The following is a 19051-nucleotide window of genomic DNA, read 5'->3' as shown; positions in this document are numbered from 1 at the left end:
CCTAGAATATGTGGATTCCCAAATGCATATCATCTGGGAGAAGGAGTGGAGACTCCCCTTCATTTCTGTAAGTGCCTTGGCTTCCTTTAAGAGCATTGGAATGATGCTGTTTTGTTTTGTTTTAAACCAGAGGAAGTGGAAGACAGGTAATGATTAATGTGAAGCTTAAATTTCATTCTAACTGAAGGATTATCTACACTCATGAGAGAACTTGGCAATATCAGTGAACTGAAATGTTTAAATGCTGTTTTCTGGACACCAAGGCTTAGTTAGGGTCTGGGAGGAAAACATCTGTTATGAGTCCTTTGGTCTCATTATTTCCATTTAGGATTAAAAAAAGGGGGGGATATTCAAATGATGAAGGTTCTTTATTTGGAAGTAGTTGGCTATTTTAAAAAAATGATCTTTTTTTTTGAGTATAGATTGGATTATATAGAGATATTTTGTCAGGTACTGTAATAGATGGTAAAGATGAGGCTAGGCAGGCTAATCACAGGATGGGGAGGGAATGGCGTCCATCTAGGTTAGGAGTTGGTCCTCAATGGCCTCTTTTCTGTATTTTTTCCAAATGTTACGTGCATACCGGAGAGACCCATATCAGTAAATCAAGTCCTCTTCTCCCAGCATACTTGATCTTCGTTGCATGCTTTTTTTTTTTTTTTTTTTGCAGTTACTTCAACTATTATTGAACATGCGCTTTGAGGGAGGTACTGTGCTTGGTTCTGGGCACACAGAAAAAAATAGTCAGGGTCTCTATTCTCATAGAACTTACAGTTTAGTGGGAGAGGGACATTAAAGTAGCCAAGTTCTCCTTATTTCCTATACACATCCTCCAACCTCTACATCCCCCATCAATGAGCAAACTCTCTTGACTTCATATGCCTGTCATCGTGACTCAGAATCTTGGATTCCTTCTCTTTTATCCCCTCTATCCACTCTGTTGTCAGTTCCTATTAATTCATTGCTTATCCCTTAAGTTCCTACCCATTGTCTTTCCAATCTTTTTCATCTAGACCCTGTCTCAGCAGTAACGTGTTTTGGGAGGAGTCAGGGGCCCACGAGACAGTTAAGGAAGTGTGTGTCTATGGGTGTCCAAATACTGTTTATTCCTGCCTCTCTCCTTTTGCATGTTTTGTTTTTTTCTCTAACTCTGATTTTCTTCCTAGTTCTTTTTTGTCCAGCAACCCTCATGTTAAGTGCCACCTTGTCAGTGAAACATTTCCTGATTACTTCTTTCCTTGAACTTCCCTGAACTCTTACAGCACTTAAGCCCCAGACTATATCACATAATTTACCACTTATGAAGACTGCTTTGTGTTGCTAACTATTTCATATTTGTAGGATTTCTTCTATTCATATGTTAGGTTGCAAGACTTTTTAGTCCAGGATTATAACCTATATATTTATAGAGTGCTTTTTATGGGGCTAATAATTGGTAGGTGTTCATTGTTCATTAAATGCTTACAGAGTAATAGAATTTAGATTCATAGACTATCTATAAATATCAGAAGGGCCCTACTACTTATTAAGCTTCTGCTGTCCTAACCCATTGCTGTCAATTCCAACTCATAGCCTATAAGACAGTGTGGAACTGCCCCTTAGGGTTTCCAAGGCTATAATCTTTATGGAAGCAGATTGCCACATCCTTCTTCCACAGAGCCGCTGGTAGGTTTGAACCGCTGACCTTTTGTTTAGCAGCTAAGCACCTAACCACGGTGCCACCGGGGCTCCTTAAGCTTCTTCTGTACCACAGTTTGTGTAGCCATTTCCTTGTTGATGAACATTTAGGTTGTTTCCAGCTTCGGTAATTATAAACATTCTATTGCTTATTTTTAAGTCTGTCATGTGAAAAAAATAATCCTATTCCCTGTAAAGCATTTCAGCCAAATGTTTATTATTTTATTGCTCGTTTATTACTCCAGCACTTCTTTAGTGTCTGTGATACTGGGAGATAGAGAACAGGCTTGAGAGACATCCCAGTGGCTTGTGCAGCTGGGGGTGTTCATTTGGCTTTTCTCATTCTTGATGTAGTATTTTATTTTCCTTTTAGGATAAGAACAAGAAGCTACGTCCCCTGTATGACATTCCCTATATGTTTGAAGCCCGGGAATTCCTTCGAAAGAAGCTAATTGGGAAGAAGGTAAGTGATGACAGAGACATATTTGCAAGCTTCAGCTCCTCCTGTGGAGGGTTTTTTTAAGCTGGGCCCTTTACGCTTGATGGAATCCCAGGGCCCAGCACATGGCAGTCCTGCACTGAGCCTGGCAGGATTACGTTGATATGAAGCAAGGCATACCTACCTGTGTATCAGAAAGTGGTGTCCCTTGGGACAGGTTTAAAATTGGGGGCCTGACCACAGTGTGATTGCCAGACCTCTGATGGCATGTTCTTTCCAGGGCCCAGGTTCAATTCCAGTTTCAATAATTGCATGTTGCTCTGAGCTCCATCTGCTTGGCTTTCTTCTCTCCAGCCACCTCCATTAAAAGTGTGGTGCGATGGGATTTGCTAGAGAGGGAAGGTTGCTGCTGTTTTCTGCTTCCCTTACTTCTGAGGACTAAGCTGGCTGTAAGGGAAGGGGGCTCTCCTAGAAGAGGAGCATGCTTGCTCAGTGTGTGTGCCACCTCTATACTTCTGGCTTGTAAAATTCACCCACAGCCTATACGGCAGGTGCTGTGGAGCCTTTTGTGGGGAAGCGGTGCATGGGAGGTTTTTTGTGTAGCACATTGACTTTCTAGTCTGGTGCAACAGTTCAGAGGCCCCGGAGTGCATTTCTTTGTGCTCTTGGGCATAGCAGAATATTCTATGGCCAGCTGCAGAATTTGCCACTCTGAGAGGATGGTTATGAGCCTCTGAGCATCCCCTTATTCTTCCTGACCTCCTCGCCCTAATCGTCCTGAGTGGTTCTCTGTGTCTTGAATGACAAAGGAAATGAATGAGATGGTTCCTTGATAGTAATTGAGGAAAATCTGTTCAGGGAGGGACTACGAGTCATCTCATGTTTACTTGACTTTAGTGGGGATTCTAGGGTTTTGAGTCAATTTTTATTGTATCTTCAAAAAGGTAGGACCATTCGCCTGTATGTCTGTCATAACACATTAAAGCCATCTTAGAGTTCTTTACATAAATACAGAGTTTTAAATGGTTAGTGACATGACAGGTTTGATAAGGCTCTGGCTTTTGAACTAATGCCAAAGTAGTATATCATAAACCAAACCAAACCCATTGCCGTCGAGTCGGTTCCAACTCAGCAACCCTATAGGACAGAGTAGAACTGCCCCATAGAGTTTTCAAGGAGCTCCTGGTGGATTTGAACTGCTGACCTTTTGGTTAGCAGCCATAGCACTTAACCGCTACCCCACCAGGACTTCCAGTATATCATAAATATAAGTGTAACCAATTTTATTATATATCACAGTCACTAGGATGATAAATTGTAGCAAAAGGTTTTGAAGTTTGGCATAAGATGAAATTACTAATTTTGAGGTAGAGAAAGCAAACTGGATTCCCTAAAATGAGTATTACATCTCCTCAGTTTCCTTCAGAGAATAGGCTCATTTGTCATCGTATAAAAGTTGACAGAATGCTGTATTCATTCATGAAGTGTAGCGCGAATGATGGTTTTAAGCCTCTTTCAATTTCTGGATCTCCTGTTATCTGATCTAATGTCTGACATCTCTATTTCGCCAAGTTGGCATCATATCACTCACTCACTGGCTCATAAACAATAGCATATAGACAAACAAGAAATTCCCTCCCAAGTGTAGATTTCTGTTGAAATCCATCGAGCATCACTTTGAAAGAAGTGGTACCACTTGCTTGATAGGTGTGCACACAGTTCTGTGGCATGTGTTACGGCAGCCACCTGGCTTCCTCGAATAGTGCCCTACCCTGATTCTCTTTCATCTCCAGAACATAGATCACAGGTTATTGCTGCAGCTGCTAAATGGTCCTAGAAGGTTAGCCCAGGGCCCTGCTCCCACAAACTGTGTGCCAGGCCTTTGCAAAGCCCACCATGTCAGGATAAAAGGACTGACCTCAGGTATCAAGTACGGTGGCCATTCCGAAGCAATTAGGCTCCTGCTTAGTGGGAGAAGCCTTGTTTACTGGTTCCTCTGCATCGAAGTTGATTGGATTCTATTTGTGCTGAGCCCTGGTTTTGTCCCCCATGGTGACATTGTGTAAATGATGAATACCATCTCTCTGAGTCAGGAGTAGGACGCAGCTCAGCTCTGCTGGGCTGGAACATTCCTGGTGCAAACTGCTTTCCCTGACTCACCACCTGAAACCACTTGACTGTTTTCTGGGCCCATCAGCTCTGACAGTGAACACCCATGTGCTCTGGCGTTGGGGAGCAGGCGGGGCAGTTGCTGCCTCAGGGGTGTGGCTAGCACATCAGCACACATTTCTGCCAATTCCCTTCAGACCTCTGCAGCTGTAGAGCGTGGCACGTGGTGATTAAGAGGCACCAAGAGGGAGTGCGTGCGCCTGTTTGCCTGTGTGCCTGTGTGCACAGAAGCTGATTAGCGCAGCCTACCACAGCGTAGGGAAGAGAATGGAGGTAAAATCACCTTCTCGGCCCAGACTCTTATTTGACCTTCCCAGAAACTCCATAATATGACAGTTTTGAGGGGCTTCTAGAATACAGAGAAATAAGATTGAAAGTAAATCGCACAGGTGCTTTGTTGGACTTGGCAGTCTCTAGTCCAGTTTGTGGAAATTGATTCACTCCCAAGATTTAATTCTGCCTAAATCCCTTAATGAGAGTAGCCACACACTGCCCTCAGCCTTTGTTTCCTTGTTTGTGAAATGGGAATATTAGGTGTCTGCCCTCTCTCCTGGGGTGGCTAGCAGATCCAGGATGATGGTACTCTGTTCTGTTTTTCCAGGTGCCAGGGAGGTGTGTGGTTTGGTTTTTTTCTCATAGTACTGTTTTGGTATAGACTCTACATGGCTCTGCTTTTTCTGTTATGATTCATTACAGGCTCTGAGGTCAAGACAAGTAAATCAGTGTGCAATTAATCGGACTGGCATCAGAACTAGGGTATTTTTCCGTAGCCTTCATGTTAGTTCTGCAGACATTACTGCTTGTTCAACCAATTGCACGGGTTTGGGTGGTAGCTGGTTAGATGTGTCACCAGGGGGCTTCAGCTTCCACAGAATGAGGACGTGCTCTTGCTAACCGGTGTGTGTACACACGTGCTCATACCTGTGAACACTGCAAACGTTTCAAAAGCTGCCTGAATTGCCATCTTGCCTGGTAGAATACTCTCCCCTTCATCTGCCATCTATTCTTTCACTGAAGTCTTGATGAAGGGGTATTCTTGGTAAAGAATTTTCTTGCTAGTTTCTTCTGGTGTTCTTCATGGCCCTAGTGTAGTAAAGAAATGGCTTATCATGTCTTTCAGTTTTCCAGAACTTGTGTTAAAGAGATATATGAGTTTGATGCCCTCCTAAAAGAATAAGGGCTACCCAAGCAAACCAAACCCAATGCCATGAAGTCACTTCTGACACATAGCAACCCTGTAGGACAGGGTAGAACTGCTCCCATAGGGTTTCCAAAGCTGTAAATCTTTATGGAAGCAGTCTGCCACATCTTTATCCTGCCAAGCAGCTGGTGGGTTCTAACCACCAACTTATGGGTTAGCAGCCAAGCGCTTAACCACTGCACCACCAGGGCTTCTTTTAACAAGGGCTACCAAACCCATAAAACCCATTGCTGTTGAGTTGATTCTGACTCACAGTGACCCTATAGGACAGAGTAGAACTGCCCCCTAGGGTTTCCAAGAAGCAGCTGGTGGATTCGAACTCCCAACCTTTGGTTAGCACCCAAACTCTTGACCACTGCACCACCAGGGTTCCAACAAGAGCTACAGTCCTCTTCTGATAGCTGGAATAAATTCTTTCTGTGGGTTTTTTTTTTTTTTTTAAATGTTTAGAGTTCAACCCATGGGAAGCAAGTCTGTGAGCTTAAATCATTTTGCTGTCGGTGGAATAGAGTAATAATACCTGAGATCTTTATTGAAATTTTTCCCAGCTATCTCCTATAATATCAAAAGTAAGGTCTCAGAATATTTTTTTATCCGTATAATACAGCATTTATAAAAGACAAATATATCACTCCTAAATCTCTTGTCCCTTAATTGCATGATGTCTATCACCATGGAAACCATTGTGTTCAAAGTTGGAATTTGTTTGGACAACTGAAGGGTCAAAAGTGTTGGAAGAGATGAAATTGCAAGAAGCCAGAGTGCGTAGAAACTTCACAAACCCTGGGAATAGATATGTAGGCCACGCTGTCTTATCTCTGACTTCCCTAGCGTGTTTTTCCACCATTTTTGCTCAAAAAGCAAACTTTCATGGGATGTAACTTATTTGTAAGCAAGTAGCTACCTTTGTATGGTTTTCACATCTTTCAGTTTGATTTGTGTACTAGGCTGGCATTTTTTTTGGCACTTAATATTGGGCAGTTTTCTTAATAAATGCAGACAGTTGGGAAGTTATGGGGCTACACATCATTTGGTGAGTTATTTCAAATCATGATTGCTTCACATTGTTCTTTTCAAAATCTGTCATTCCTGAGGTATGTACTTTTGGGGTGTGGAGCACGTGGGGGCAGAAGGGAATGATCGTTAACGTGCACCAGATTTATAAATCCAGCACATCCAATCCATATGGAACTCAATATCTTCCATCAGAAAGCTTGGTTTCCTCCAATGTTCTAGAGTCACAGCACTATCAATGCCACCAGACAACACCTCTTTCCTTTATGCCTCTATTCCAATCCTTCACCAAGTCCTGCTGTAGCTCTCTCTCTCAAAGTTCTCCCCTTCTTCCCATGGAACAACTGCTGCCTTGCCTTCTCTCCTCTAGCCTGGACTCCTTCTGTAGCTTTCTTACTGTTTTCCCCACAGCCATTCTTTCCACTCTAGTCCGTTCTCCACCCTGTGCCTAAAGGGAGCTTCACAAATGCAAATCATATCATGCTCCTCCTTTGACTGAGATTCTTGGCTTCCCCTTGCTTCCTGAGCCTACAAAGGCCAGCATAACCTGGTTTCTTCCTGCTTCTCAGGTATAACCCCCATCCCTTCCCTCACTGTCCTCCTGACCAGCATTTTGGCCTTCATTATGCATTATGCTCCCCATCTCACCTGAGGGCTTCTTCTTCTTCTTCTTTTTTTTTTTTTTTAATAATCTTATTGCAGTTAAATACATATAACATACATTTTGCCATTTTTAAGCATACAATTCAGTGACATTAATTACACTTACCATGTTGTACAACCATCACCAGTATTTCCAAAAGTTTTGCATCACCTTAAACAGAAACAAAGCACCCCTTCAGCAATAACTCCACATTCATTCCTCCTCCCAGCCTCTGGTAACCACTACTAAATTTTTGTCTCTATCCATTTGTCTCTTCTAGGTATTTCCCATGAGTGTGATCATACAATATTTGTCCTTTTGTGACTGACTTAATTCACTTAGCATACTGTTTTATAGGTTCATGCATGTTGCAGTGTGTGTCAGGACTTCATTTCTCCTTATGGCTGGGTAGTATTCCATTGTCCATTTATCTGTGTATGGATACTTGGATTGTTTTCAACTTTTGGCTTCTGTAAATAGTGCAGCAATGAACGTTTGTGTACAAGTATCTGTTTGACTCCCTGCTTTCAGATCTTTGGGGTATATACCCAGGAATAGAATTGCACAGTCACATGGTAATTCTATGTTTAACTTTCTGAGGAACCGCCAACCTTTTCCATAGTGACTGCATCTTTTTTTTTTTTTTTATTGTGCTTTAAGTGAAAGTTTACAAATCAAGTCAGTCTCTCATACAAAACCTTATATGAACCTTGCTATATACTCCTAGTTGCTCTCCCCCTAATGAGACAGCACATTCCTTCTCTCCACCGTGTGTTTCCATGCCCATTCAGCCAGCTTCTGTCCCTCTCAGCCTTCATATCTCCCCTCCAGACAGGAGGTACCTGCATAGTCTCATGTGTCTTCTTGATCCAAGAAGCCCATTCCTCACCAGTATCATTTTCTGTTTTGTAGTCCAGTCCAATCCCTGTCTGAAGAGTTGGCTTCGGGAATGGCTTCAGTCTTGGGTTAACAGAAGGTCTGGAGACCATGACCTCTGGGGTCCCTCTGGTCTCAGTCAGACCAATAAGTCTGGTCTTTTTACTAGAGTCTGGGGTCTGCATCCCACTGCTCTGCTCCTTCAGGGATTCTCTGTTGTGCTCCCTGTCATGGCAGTAATCGGTTGTAGCTGGGCCCCATCTAGTTCTTCTGGCCTCAGGCTGATGGAGTCTTTAATTTATGTGTCCCATTCTGACTCTTGGGCTCATACTTACCTTGTGTCTTTGGTGTTCATTCTGCTTTGCTCCAGGTGGGATGAGACCAGTTGTTGCATCTTAGATGGCCGCTTGCTAGTGTTTAAGACCCCAGATACCACTCTCCAAAATGGGATGCAGAATGTTTTCTTAACAGTTTTTAGTATGCCAATTGACCTAGATGTCGCCTGAAACCATGGTCCCCAAACCCTTGCCCCTGCTACTCTGGCCTTCAATGTATTCAGTTTATCCAGTTCTGCTGACCTCTCCTGTATTGTGTGTTGTCCATCCCTTCACTTAAATTAGTTCTTGTCTACTATCTTATTAATGACCCCTCTCGTAACCATCAAAGAATATTTTCTCCTCTCTTTAAACTATTTGAGTTCTTGTAATAGTGGTTTCATACAATATTTGTCCTTTTGCAACTAATTTCACTCAGCATAATGCCTTCCAGGTTCCTCCATGTTATGAAATGTTTCACAGATTCATTGTTGTTCTTTTTTGATGCATAGTATTCCATTGTGTGAATATACCATAATTTATCCATTCGTCTGTTGATGGGCACCTTGGTTGCTTCCATCTTTTTATATTCTTACCAGCAATGGATGAGGGTTCCAATTTCTCCACATCCTCACCAACACTTACTATTTTCTACTCACTTCAGGGCTTTTGCAATTACAGCGTCTTCTTCTTGGAATACCCTCTATCATCCTCATTTCTGTTCACCTGTTTACCATCTGTTTATCCTTCAGACCCAAGTTAAATGTGACTTCTTGAAGGAGGACTCCCGTGACCACCCCCTTCCAATAACTTACCCTATACATCTTTTCCACAACTTGTAATAATATATTTGAGTGCTTATATGTTTAATATCTATCTCCCTTGTTAGATTTATTCCATGGATTAGGGCCCACATCTATTTTGTTCACTGCCCCAGGGCTGAGTAAAGTTTATGGTACATAGTAGGTGCTCAATGAATTTTTAATAAATTAATTAACTTTAGAGGGGAAAGGGGCTCTGTTGAAGACTATGGACAAGCCTGTGCAACAGGTAAGAATGCAGAAAAGGAGGTGGAAATACAGCCCACCAGATTTGCCAAGTTAGGCATATATGCAAGAAGCAGAATGAGCTTGCCTTCTTCTTTTGGGACTGTACTCTGTCTGGAAATGGTGGATAGTATATGGAACAACAATATGGTCTCTATTCTGGGTTAAAGTGCTCTTGTGAGCCAGGTTGGCAGCTCCATGACTGTTTATCGTCTTGTTTCTGGGGAATAAAACATTCTGAATTTCTAAACAGACTTTGGGAGATGTGGCTCATTTCTAATTTGGTAGCTGCCTTTGTATGATTTTCCTATCAGTCAAATTTGTTGTGAAGTTGCTAGACTAATTTTTTTTAGGGCACTTTGTATAATGTCCATTCTATCTTAAAGGGCTGGAGCTGTCATTTATTGAGTTCTCTCTAGGTGGTAGACACTGAACTTGTTAAGGGCTTTGTTTTCACTTTTCCTTAATTTTCACCTCATCTTGCAAGATGTGTGTATTATGTACGTATCTATTTTTGTAGATAAAACCAAACCAAACCCGTTGCTGTTGAGTCAATTCCCACTCATAGCGACCCTATAGAACAGAGTAAAACTGCCTCAGGGTTTCCAAGTAGGAGCTGATGGATTCAAACTGCTGAACTTTTGGTGAGCAGCCGAGCTCTTAACCACTGAGCCACCAGGGCTCCTTTTATAGATGAAGAAACTGAAACTCATAAAAATTAATCATTTTACCCAGATGCCTATATTTTTAATTGCTTTGCTAAATTAAAGACCATCTGGAAAGGTCTGCTTCCCTGTTGCGTACACTGAGTCATATGTGGATAGCCAGGGTCATGGCACTTTTGGGGGTAATGTCAGTTTTTGTATATAGCATAGACCTTACATGTTACAAAAAATGGCTTTTCTTCCAGCTGTCTTATCCTAGTTTACAGATAGCAGGGAGTGGTAATACTACCATATATCAGGCTTCTGAGCACTCTGAGCCTTCTAGACATTATCTCATTAGTCTTTGAGATGTCCCCGTGAAGTGCTGTTTCATCAAATTGTTCTTCAGAGAAACCAGTGTCAGATTACATGTTCTGCTCTTAGATACACGGACAATGTGAGGTCATAGGTAACATTGCTAAGCCAATGTTGAAACTTGATTTTCCCTCCTTGTCAATCTCTTGGGATAGGTGAGACTCTTCTATGCGAGTCTGGGAGAAAGGAAAGGACAGGTGTTGCTTTTTTATCTTGTGTGCCCAGAATGCACTCGAGGTGCTTGTTTTCTTGTATGGGACAGACCTTGGAAGGTAAGGAGTAACATTCCTGAGCACGAGCAGTTTTTCACTCAGCTCCTGAGAGCTCTTCAAGGGTGCAGATCTTTCTTGAGGAGGACTTCTCCACCCTTTTCCCTGGCTGTTTAACAGGGTTGTCCTCTTCTTTCAAAACACTTCTAGGTTCTGTCTTTTGCAGTGTGTTGCTTAATCTGCTGCGTTAAGTACAAAGCTGACAGTCTGGGGATTCTTGTTCTTAATTACCTCTGATGTACAGTCATGCACTGCATAACGTCCATTTGGGCAACATCCAATCATGTATATGTCCGTGGTCCCATAAGATTATAATAGAGTTCAGAAATCTTGATTAGAATAATAATAGCATGATAGTAATAAAAATACCATTTTGAGGGCTAAGGTGTGCCTGACCCAAGCCATGGTATTTTCAGTTGCCTCTTTTTTTCGTATGCATGCAAAAGTTGGACAGTGAAAAAAACAGAAGTCGGAAGAAGAATTGATGTCTTTGAATTATGGTATTGGGGAACAATACTGACTATACCATGGACTGCCAGAAGAACAAACAAATGTATCTTGGAAGAAGTACAGGCAGAATGCTCCTTAGAAGTGAGGATGGTGAGACTTCATTTGTGTACTTAGGACGTGTTGTCAGCAGAGACCAGTCCCTAGAGAAAGGACATCATGCTTGGTAACGTAGAGGGTCAGCGAAAGAGAGGAAGACCCTCGATGAGATGGATTGACACAGTGTCTGCAATCATGGGTTCAAGCATAGCAACGATTGTGAGGATGGCGTAGGACCGGGGAGTGTTTCGTTCTGTTGTGCATAAGGACTGACTTGATGGCACCTAACAACAACAGTAATGTTTTGATGCATGTTGCAAAGTAACACCCGTTTGTTATTATGAACCACTGTATGTATCTCGAGTTTTTAATATAATAGGCTTTATGGGAATGTTGGTTCATAACAACAGGTTGTATGTAGATTGGACTTTCATCATCTGGGGACTGCCTGTATATAACTGGTTGTTTGCACAATATACAAATCACGTAATGTCCTATTTCACAGAATGTGTTGTGGACTGTATTTTGGTTTGGTTTTTATGAACATGTTGTCATTTCCACATTTTTTACTTCATATTAGTTTGATTCACTCACACTGTGGAAAACTCCCTTACATTTATGACCAAAACAGGCCCTAGAGGTTGTGAATGCATTGTGATATAAATTGACAGGTTTATATGAGGCTGCTTGTCCTTGCCTTTTCAGTGCCAGCTGTTACCATCAATTGTGGCTATAAATTTTTTGAATAAATGACTGAAGGTATTCACCAAAATGAGGGATGTTTTGAATGACTTATAATTTTGGACCAGGCCTTTTTCTAGTAAGAGTTCTCCCACTTGGAAGCTATAGGAATGTGTCCAACATGAACTGAAAACCAAAGGGCCACCTTAGATGCCTTTTACCATTTGGTTTCAGGAATGGTCCTTATCTTTTACCCTTCAAGCCTTTAGCTCCCTTGTCTGGTGAAGGTGATTAACAGAAGTGGCTGTGGAGCTGCCTATTTCTGGAAGCTTGGTTGTTCTCAGCAAGGAAGCTTTCTTCCTGCCGCCACCTAAATGTTCTTTTTGATCATGAGTTCTTCTGTTTTGGGTTTGCTTTTTTTTTTTTTTTTCAGTTTGTGATAAGTACCTCTGTGCTTTGGTGGCCATCAGGATTTTGAGCAGAACACACAGCTTTTTGGTGAAGTGTGGTATTTGTGTGACGTATATTCTAATACCCTCTTCAGAGAGCCTCTCCAAGTTAAATGAAGAAACTAGAACATTCAGTGGCATTCCTGGAAATTTCTGATATATGGTCACCTGTGGGAAATGATTTATTAGCTACCAGAATCCTCGGGATTCCAATATCTCTGGTAATACTCTTTTATTACTTTGCTTATTATTAAAGACTTCCCTCCCTCAACTCCCGGGTTGCTCATAGTTTTCTGGTGAAAGTTCTTGCATTTATAACATGATTTGTGGTCAACTTGTCTTCAGCCACCCACTCCTGATCTTTTCAGCTAAGCTTCTGAAATGTCGTCCTTGGGGCTGGAACTTTCCATGCTTATTCTCTGCAAACCAGGATTTTATTTTAGGGGGAAACTTGTGCTGAATCAGCTCAGCTGTGTTTGGGGGTAGGGAGAGGACGATAGCACTTTTTTTTTTTTTTTTTTGGTAAAAATAACCCTTTTGTGCCCAAAACCCTATAAAATGTGCTAAATTGTAAATCTTCTGACTTTCTATACCTCCTAGTTTATAGAGAATAGATTATTTTGAGCTCAGGCTGGATGATACTGTGTAGAATATCTTATGTTGTAAAGCCCCAAAAAACCCCACTGCTCTTGAGTCAATTCCGACCACTAATGACCCTATAGGACAGAGTAGAACTGCCCCATAGGGTTTCCAAGGCTGTATTCTTTACAGAAGCAGACTGCTATATCTTTCTTCTGCAGAGTGGCTGGTGGCTTTGAACCACCAGCCTTTCAGCTAGCAGCCAAGCACTTAACCACTGAACCACCAGGGCTCCTTGTAAGGGTTTATATAGAGGTAGTAGTATGTATCACTTTTCTCATAAGGAAAAATTTTAAAACCTATAATGATTAAGGTTTGTGTGTCAACTTAGCTGGGCCATGATTCTCAGTTGTTTGGCAGTTATGTAATGATATAATCATCTACCATGATATGATCTGATGTGATCAGTTGTAAGGAGAGTTTCCTCAGGGGTGTGGCATGCATCCAATATGTATATGGATGTTCTGGCAAAGCTTGCTTGCTTTCTCTGAATCCTGCATTGAGCTCATCATCATCAGACCTCCGGTTCTTGGAACTTGAGCCAGTTGCCTGCTGTATTGCCTGCCGATCTTGGGATTCATCAGCCTCTACAGCTTGTGAGCCAGCAGCCTGCTGTCTTACTTGCCAGTCTTAGATTCATCAGCCCCTGCAGCTATGTGAATCAGAAGGAGCCTAACATCTCACATGTGGGCTTGGCACTTGCCAGCCTCTGCCACCTCATGAGCCATTTTCTTGAGTTAAATCCCTCTCTCTCTCTCTCTCTTTGTGTGTTGTGTCTCTCTATGTATACATAGACACACATGCACTTCACTGGTTTTGCTTCTCTAAGAGAACCCAGGCTAAGACCAATAGTTTGTATATAATTGCAAAGTAACACATATCGCTTAGAAGTTATAAGTCCAGTTTGAGAGCACAAATTTGCATGGTTTCCTTCTTTGTGCTGTTTTTATTATACTCATTTAAGTTAGTCTGGGAGCTGAAGTTTCTCCAGTATTTCTCTCTGAAGGGTTCGAATAAGTTGTGCATGTGGGACAAGTGTGTGCTGGCTCTAAAGTTGAAACCTTGCCCGCTCTTTATAGCTGGTTAATGGAACTGATATTTAACGGCTATAACTTCATAATTGGGGTTATGCAGTTGTAAGTTCAGAAAATAAGAGCTCCTTGTTGTAATGTGTTTAAGATCCAAGCTAAACTTTTCACTCTTATCTGAAACAAGTTCTTTTATTGATACCTGAATTGCTTTCTCTGTTTTTACTGTATTGTTTCTCTGGCAGATTTTCAGGTCTTCCTAAAATGCTGCATTTCTGTCCCATGAGGATTGCTGGCTTGGACAGCAATGGTTTCATGTATGGAGGTGACAGTAGGAAAGCATCTTTGTAGCTTCTTTGCTATCTGGTCACTTTCCCTACTTGACTCTTGCCTGGACTTCTCGAACTTTGTATACCTGCTGATTTACAGAGAATAGATTCCTTTGAGCTTGGGCCCAGTGATAGTGTGCACAGTGTCTTATGTTGTAGGAGAGTGTGAAGCCAGACTGGATGCAGATGTGCTCAGTTGTCTTGCATCCTTTATTCGTGTTTATTCGTTTTGCCATTACTCTTCCTGGATGGTAGTGATGCCCTCTCTTCTCCAGACCAGCTGACAGTTGGTATAGAGTAATTGAGTCTTTAGAGCACATTTCCACATTTGTCAGTGGGCTCACCCCTAGACTTTTTCCTGTTCCACTTCCTTGAAGAATGAGTGGTGTTGTCCATTTGAAAATGTTGCCCTGTCTCTGGGGCATCCTAAGTCGCAGTGCCTCCATTGCTTCCACTTGGATAGTTAGCAGCATTTAGAGATATGATGCACCCTGGGAGGAATCGTTCCTGGCCGTAGCTCTTGATGAGCCATGCTCCACCCATTCGAGGTTGATGAATAGAACATTAGGAATAATTAGCACAGACCTGTCTCCTGGAGCACCATCTCTCCCTAACATTTTGCCTACTTGGAGGGAGCACCATGCCAAGATATGCTGAGATATGCAGGAATTTTCTTCGAAAACTGTAGAAATACAAGGTTTTGTCCTTTTGGGCAAGGTATTCTTCTGCAACTTTGCTCTCTTACCTCTTCTGGCTTCAGTAAGTGAGTTGGACCAGGCTGGGCTGGGCTGATGAACAGGTCGATAAAGATCAAGTAGTTGATAAGTTAATCCCTTTAGACCCAGTCCCTGAAGCTTTGGTCGTGTATAATCAATTGATACGCTAAGAAGTCCGTAAGTGGTAGCCTAGTGAAACCAATTTATTTTCATTTTTCATTTTTGTTAAGGAAATACTTACTGAGGATCACTCTGTGCCAAACCTTGCCCTATGCATCGAAGATAGAGCCTTACAAACACTTACTCTAATGGAACCCTTATTTTAGGAAAGGCACATATAGTTGTTGGATATTTTGGTCCAAGGCACGTTTTGGCAGGTAAAGTAAAATGAACAAAATATCTCTGTCACACATGCTTACAGTCTGATGGGGGTAGGATTACATACACACAAGTGAAGTTGAAAAAGAACAGATTTGAATAACTGCCCAGATAACAGGGACCTGTCTCTGGGCAGTATTGGATTGATATGAATATGAATTGTAAGGATTTTAACTGTCTTTCAGAGATGGGAGAAGTCTCACCTCTGAGTGACCCCATGCCTTCTAATGGTCTCAGGTTCTGCATGGACTGCTGACTCTTCTGCATATGTCCACTCTTGATTTCTCCTTCTGCCTACGGATCTCTGTTTCCAGCTCCTGACTACTGGATTCCCAAATACAGATTCCAGAAGATAGCTGACATCTGTTATGTCCAAAATGCAGCTTGTGGTTCCCATGTGCTTTTCCGCCCTATACACAAACTGCCTTAGCCACCTTTGTTGTCGGTCGTCTCCCACCCATTGTTCCAAACTAGGGACTTTAGAATCAGCAACCTCCACGCCCTCACCCCAGTCTTCTCAGTAACCAGGCTCTCCTGATTCAGCCTGTTATTGCTCCCAAAGCCTCCTTTCCATGCTATTTCCAGTGCCTCTCATTTAATCTATGTGCTCATGGTTTCTCATTTTGATTATTTGTATCTGTCTCTTAGTTGTTTGACTGCTCCTCCTAGTCTGTGCCATCTCTCACGCTGCTGTCAGACTTGTTTTCTGTGTGTGCAGTCGTGGTCATGTCACAGACCCTGGTGATACCAGCTGCCTGCAGAAAAGCAACTAGCACCTTCAGTGGCCCTAAAAGCAAAGCAAGCCTGCTGTATATGAAATATTGTAATTTCATATATTATAAGGATTCTGCTTCCCTTTCCAGCCTCGGCTCATATCCCACCCTCTGGTATGTCACAAAGAACTTGTCGCCATTCCATGCACATGCCAAGCCCTTGCACAGCTCCTTGCCTTCAAACTTATTTTTCTCTCCAGAATCCTCCCCTAGCCATAAACCTGATGGCTCTTTTCAGTGGCTTTGTAGTGATGCATCCCTGGCTCCCCATGGAGACTGATGCTCTCTATCCTCCCATAATACTTCTTTGCCCGTTTCTGTAGTACCAGCTCCCAGCTCTGACCTGCCTCCCCTCCCTGTTCCCAATGCCGCATAACTATAAGGCAAGCACCCTGTCTTTTTGTTAAGCCACAGCGTTTGAGACTGTGCCTGTGTTGGGAATCAGGCTAGGCTCCTCAGTAGCCTGTACAGAAGTGGGATTTGCCCTGTGCCTTGGGGATCGCAAGGAAGGTGGAATGTATTTGGATATGGAGAAATGGTATGGGAAGTCCATCATGTAGTTCTAAGCTGGGGATATGGTTTCCTTGTCACCTGGCTGCTTTAATTTTTTCAATTTACTGTAGAGTTTGGGCCATACCACAAGTGAGATTTCAGACATAGCACAAATGAAGGCCTTAAAAATAGGTAGAGTACGTATTTCTTTTGTTCTTCTGTGTATGGATTATATTGATTACGTTACCATTTCATCCAATTGGTGACAACATGCTTGATGCCATTAGGCAACCAACGCCTCATCCTTAGGCTGCCGTTTAAGGCCTTCATGCGGCAGCCTGTGCCCTTAATCCTCACGCTACAGGTCTGGTTTGGGGTAATTTCTCTGTCTTGTCTTCATAATTGAGAATGTGCATCATTTGTAATTTGTTTTCTTTAAAAATGATTTGACAGAGGGATTTACTCAGCTAGTAGGCAGTAAGTTAATACTTTTGGCTTGAATTCTCCATTATTATTTTAAAGCTGTACCTAGCAGATGCTTGGCAGACCCTGGCTACCCCCTGCTGTTCCCATCTCCCCTCTTTCTTGGGATTCATAATGTCCCTTTTCCCCGGTAATAGTCCAAGTGAACTGGGAGTAAATAAGTCAGTGTGGAGTCAGTTTGCCATTCCTGCATTATATGGCGTACCTTTTTGCTGGCAGGTTGCTGCTAAACACAGCTCCCCCGGGCCCCTCAGGCTAGACTTTGATGTGTGCTGGAGCACCGAGGAAGGAGTGGCTAGCTTAACACCTGACTTTTCCCACCAGGCCGGGCTTCTGCCACCTCTAAGTCTAAAAAAAAAAAAAAAAGTCTCTAGCCCTCCTTTATTTAAAAAACACATAGAAGGGAAGGGAAGACAAGGAAAATAAGGAGATGGAAGGCAGAGAATCACAGAGGCGACCTGGGCACTGATGAGAGGTTAGGTGACCAGGTCTTGGTGAAATGATGCCACCTGCAGTTGGAGGGCTGGGTAGAATTCTTCAGTTTTCTTGGTAAGTTGACTGTCAACAGCTGAGAAGTATCATCTTAAGTGTATAGTCTATAGCTTCTTAAAGCCTCTGTTTCTTTACTTGTAAAATGGGCATAGTGTTTCGACAGCTGTGATTCTTTCAGTGTAGTAGCATAGGGGTGGAATCGCAGTGGACAACTGCATCAGGAATCCATTCAGGGCAGGGCAGGCAGGATGGAACAGTTTACGCTCTCAGGATGAAAATAGGCACCAGCACCTCGGATGCAGACCTGCAGCCTAGTCCGCGGTTTGGCAGCCCGTGTTAAAATGAAGAGGCAGGACAGCCCCACGATCTCAGGGGCAGGAAGATGTGCAGCTGAGGATTGTAAATGTTCAGATTCTTACACTTGGGGTGAATTCCTTTCTTTCAACATGTCTTATTTTCTTAATTTGTAAAATCCAAAGGGTGCTTTTTTCCATCTTCTAAAAAGAAGACCTTTCTAAAGAATCCTGAAAGGCTCAAGTAGCCACCTTGGTATCTCTAATCAGACTCTGATGTAACAAGACTTGCTGATAAATGTGTGGTTTTCCTAGTAGTGATGCTGGGGAGGGCCCCACCATGGAGAGACAGGCAGATGTCCATTGCCTGACACTGGCCCCACCTCAGAGGATGTTTTGGGTGTGGAAAAACTCAGGAGCCTGGAGCTGGGGACCTGAAGTACATCTAGTCCTTGACGTTCACCTAACTCCCTGACCTTGGATGAATCACTTTTATTATAGTCCTTAGTTTCCCCTTGGGCGGCACAAGCAGTTTGCATTCAACTACTAACCTGAAGATTGATGGTTCAGACCCACCCAGTGACACTGCAGAAGAAAGGCCTGGCGATCTACTTCCACGAAGATTATAGCCAAGAAAACCCTATGGAGCATTTCTACGCTGTAACACATGGGGCTGCCATGAATCAGAATCGACTTGACAGCAACAGTGGTGTTGGTTTTTTGGTAGTTTCCCTATCTGTAAAAGGGGAGTGAGCTGGCAGTCTCTAAGCATCCCTTGGTTATCTTTGTAGTGAAGATGTTTTGTCCTGTTTTGCTTTGACTGACCTAGTTGGCCCTTTTACAGTGCCAAAAGTTTAATCTTTTTGACACCAGCAATTTGTTTTATTTTACATATCAGTGAATGTGAATACCTTGTGGTAGCCGAAATGACAAGGTTTGATGTGTGTGTGTCTGTCTGTCTGTCTATCTCACACACACAACTGAGCCCTGTGACCACTGGGTGGTTCTTTTTCCTTACCATGGGCAGTGACTACTGGAGGCCTGTTTATTGAAGGGTGTAATACATCCCTACACCTCTGAGGAGT

At 42.6% G+C, this 19051-nt stretch overlaps 1 protein-coding gene across 1 annotated transcript in view; it reads left to right on the top strand.

Moving 5' to 3' along the window:
• Positions 1-19051, top strand: part of SND1 (staphylococcal nuclease and tudor domain containing 1) — a 487657-nt gene that overhangs the window by 178894 nt on the left and 289712 nt on the right. Inside the window, exon 11 of the mRNA XM_003407249.4 lies at positions 2051-2140. Within this exon, the coding sequence (XP_003407297.2) occupies positions 2051-2140 (90 nt within the window). The remainder of the gene's footprint in view (positions 1-2050; positions 2141-19051) is intronic.

The sequence above is a fragment of the Loxodonta africana genome, chromosome 8 (assembly GCF_030014295.1).
Source record: "Loxodonta africana isolate mLoxAfr1 chromosome 8, mLoxAfr1.hap2, whole genome shotgun sequence".
Lineage (NCBI taxonomy): Eukaryota > Metazoa > Chordata > Mammalia > Proboscidea > Elephantidae > Loxodonta > Loxodonta africana.
Note: the sequence above shows the minus strand (reverse complement) of the source record. Positions and strands in the feature narration are given on the sequence as shown.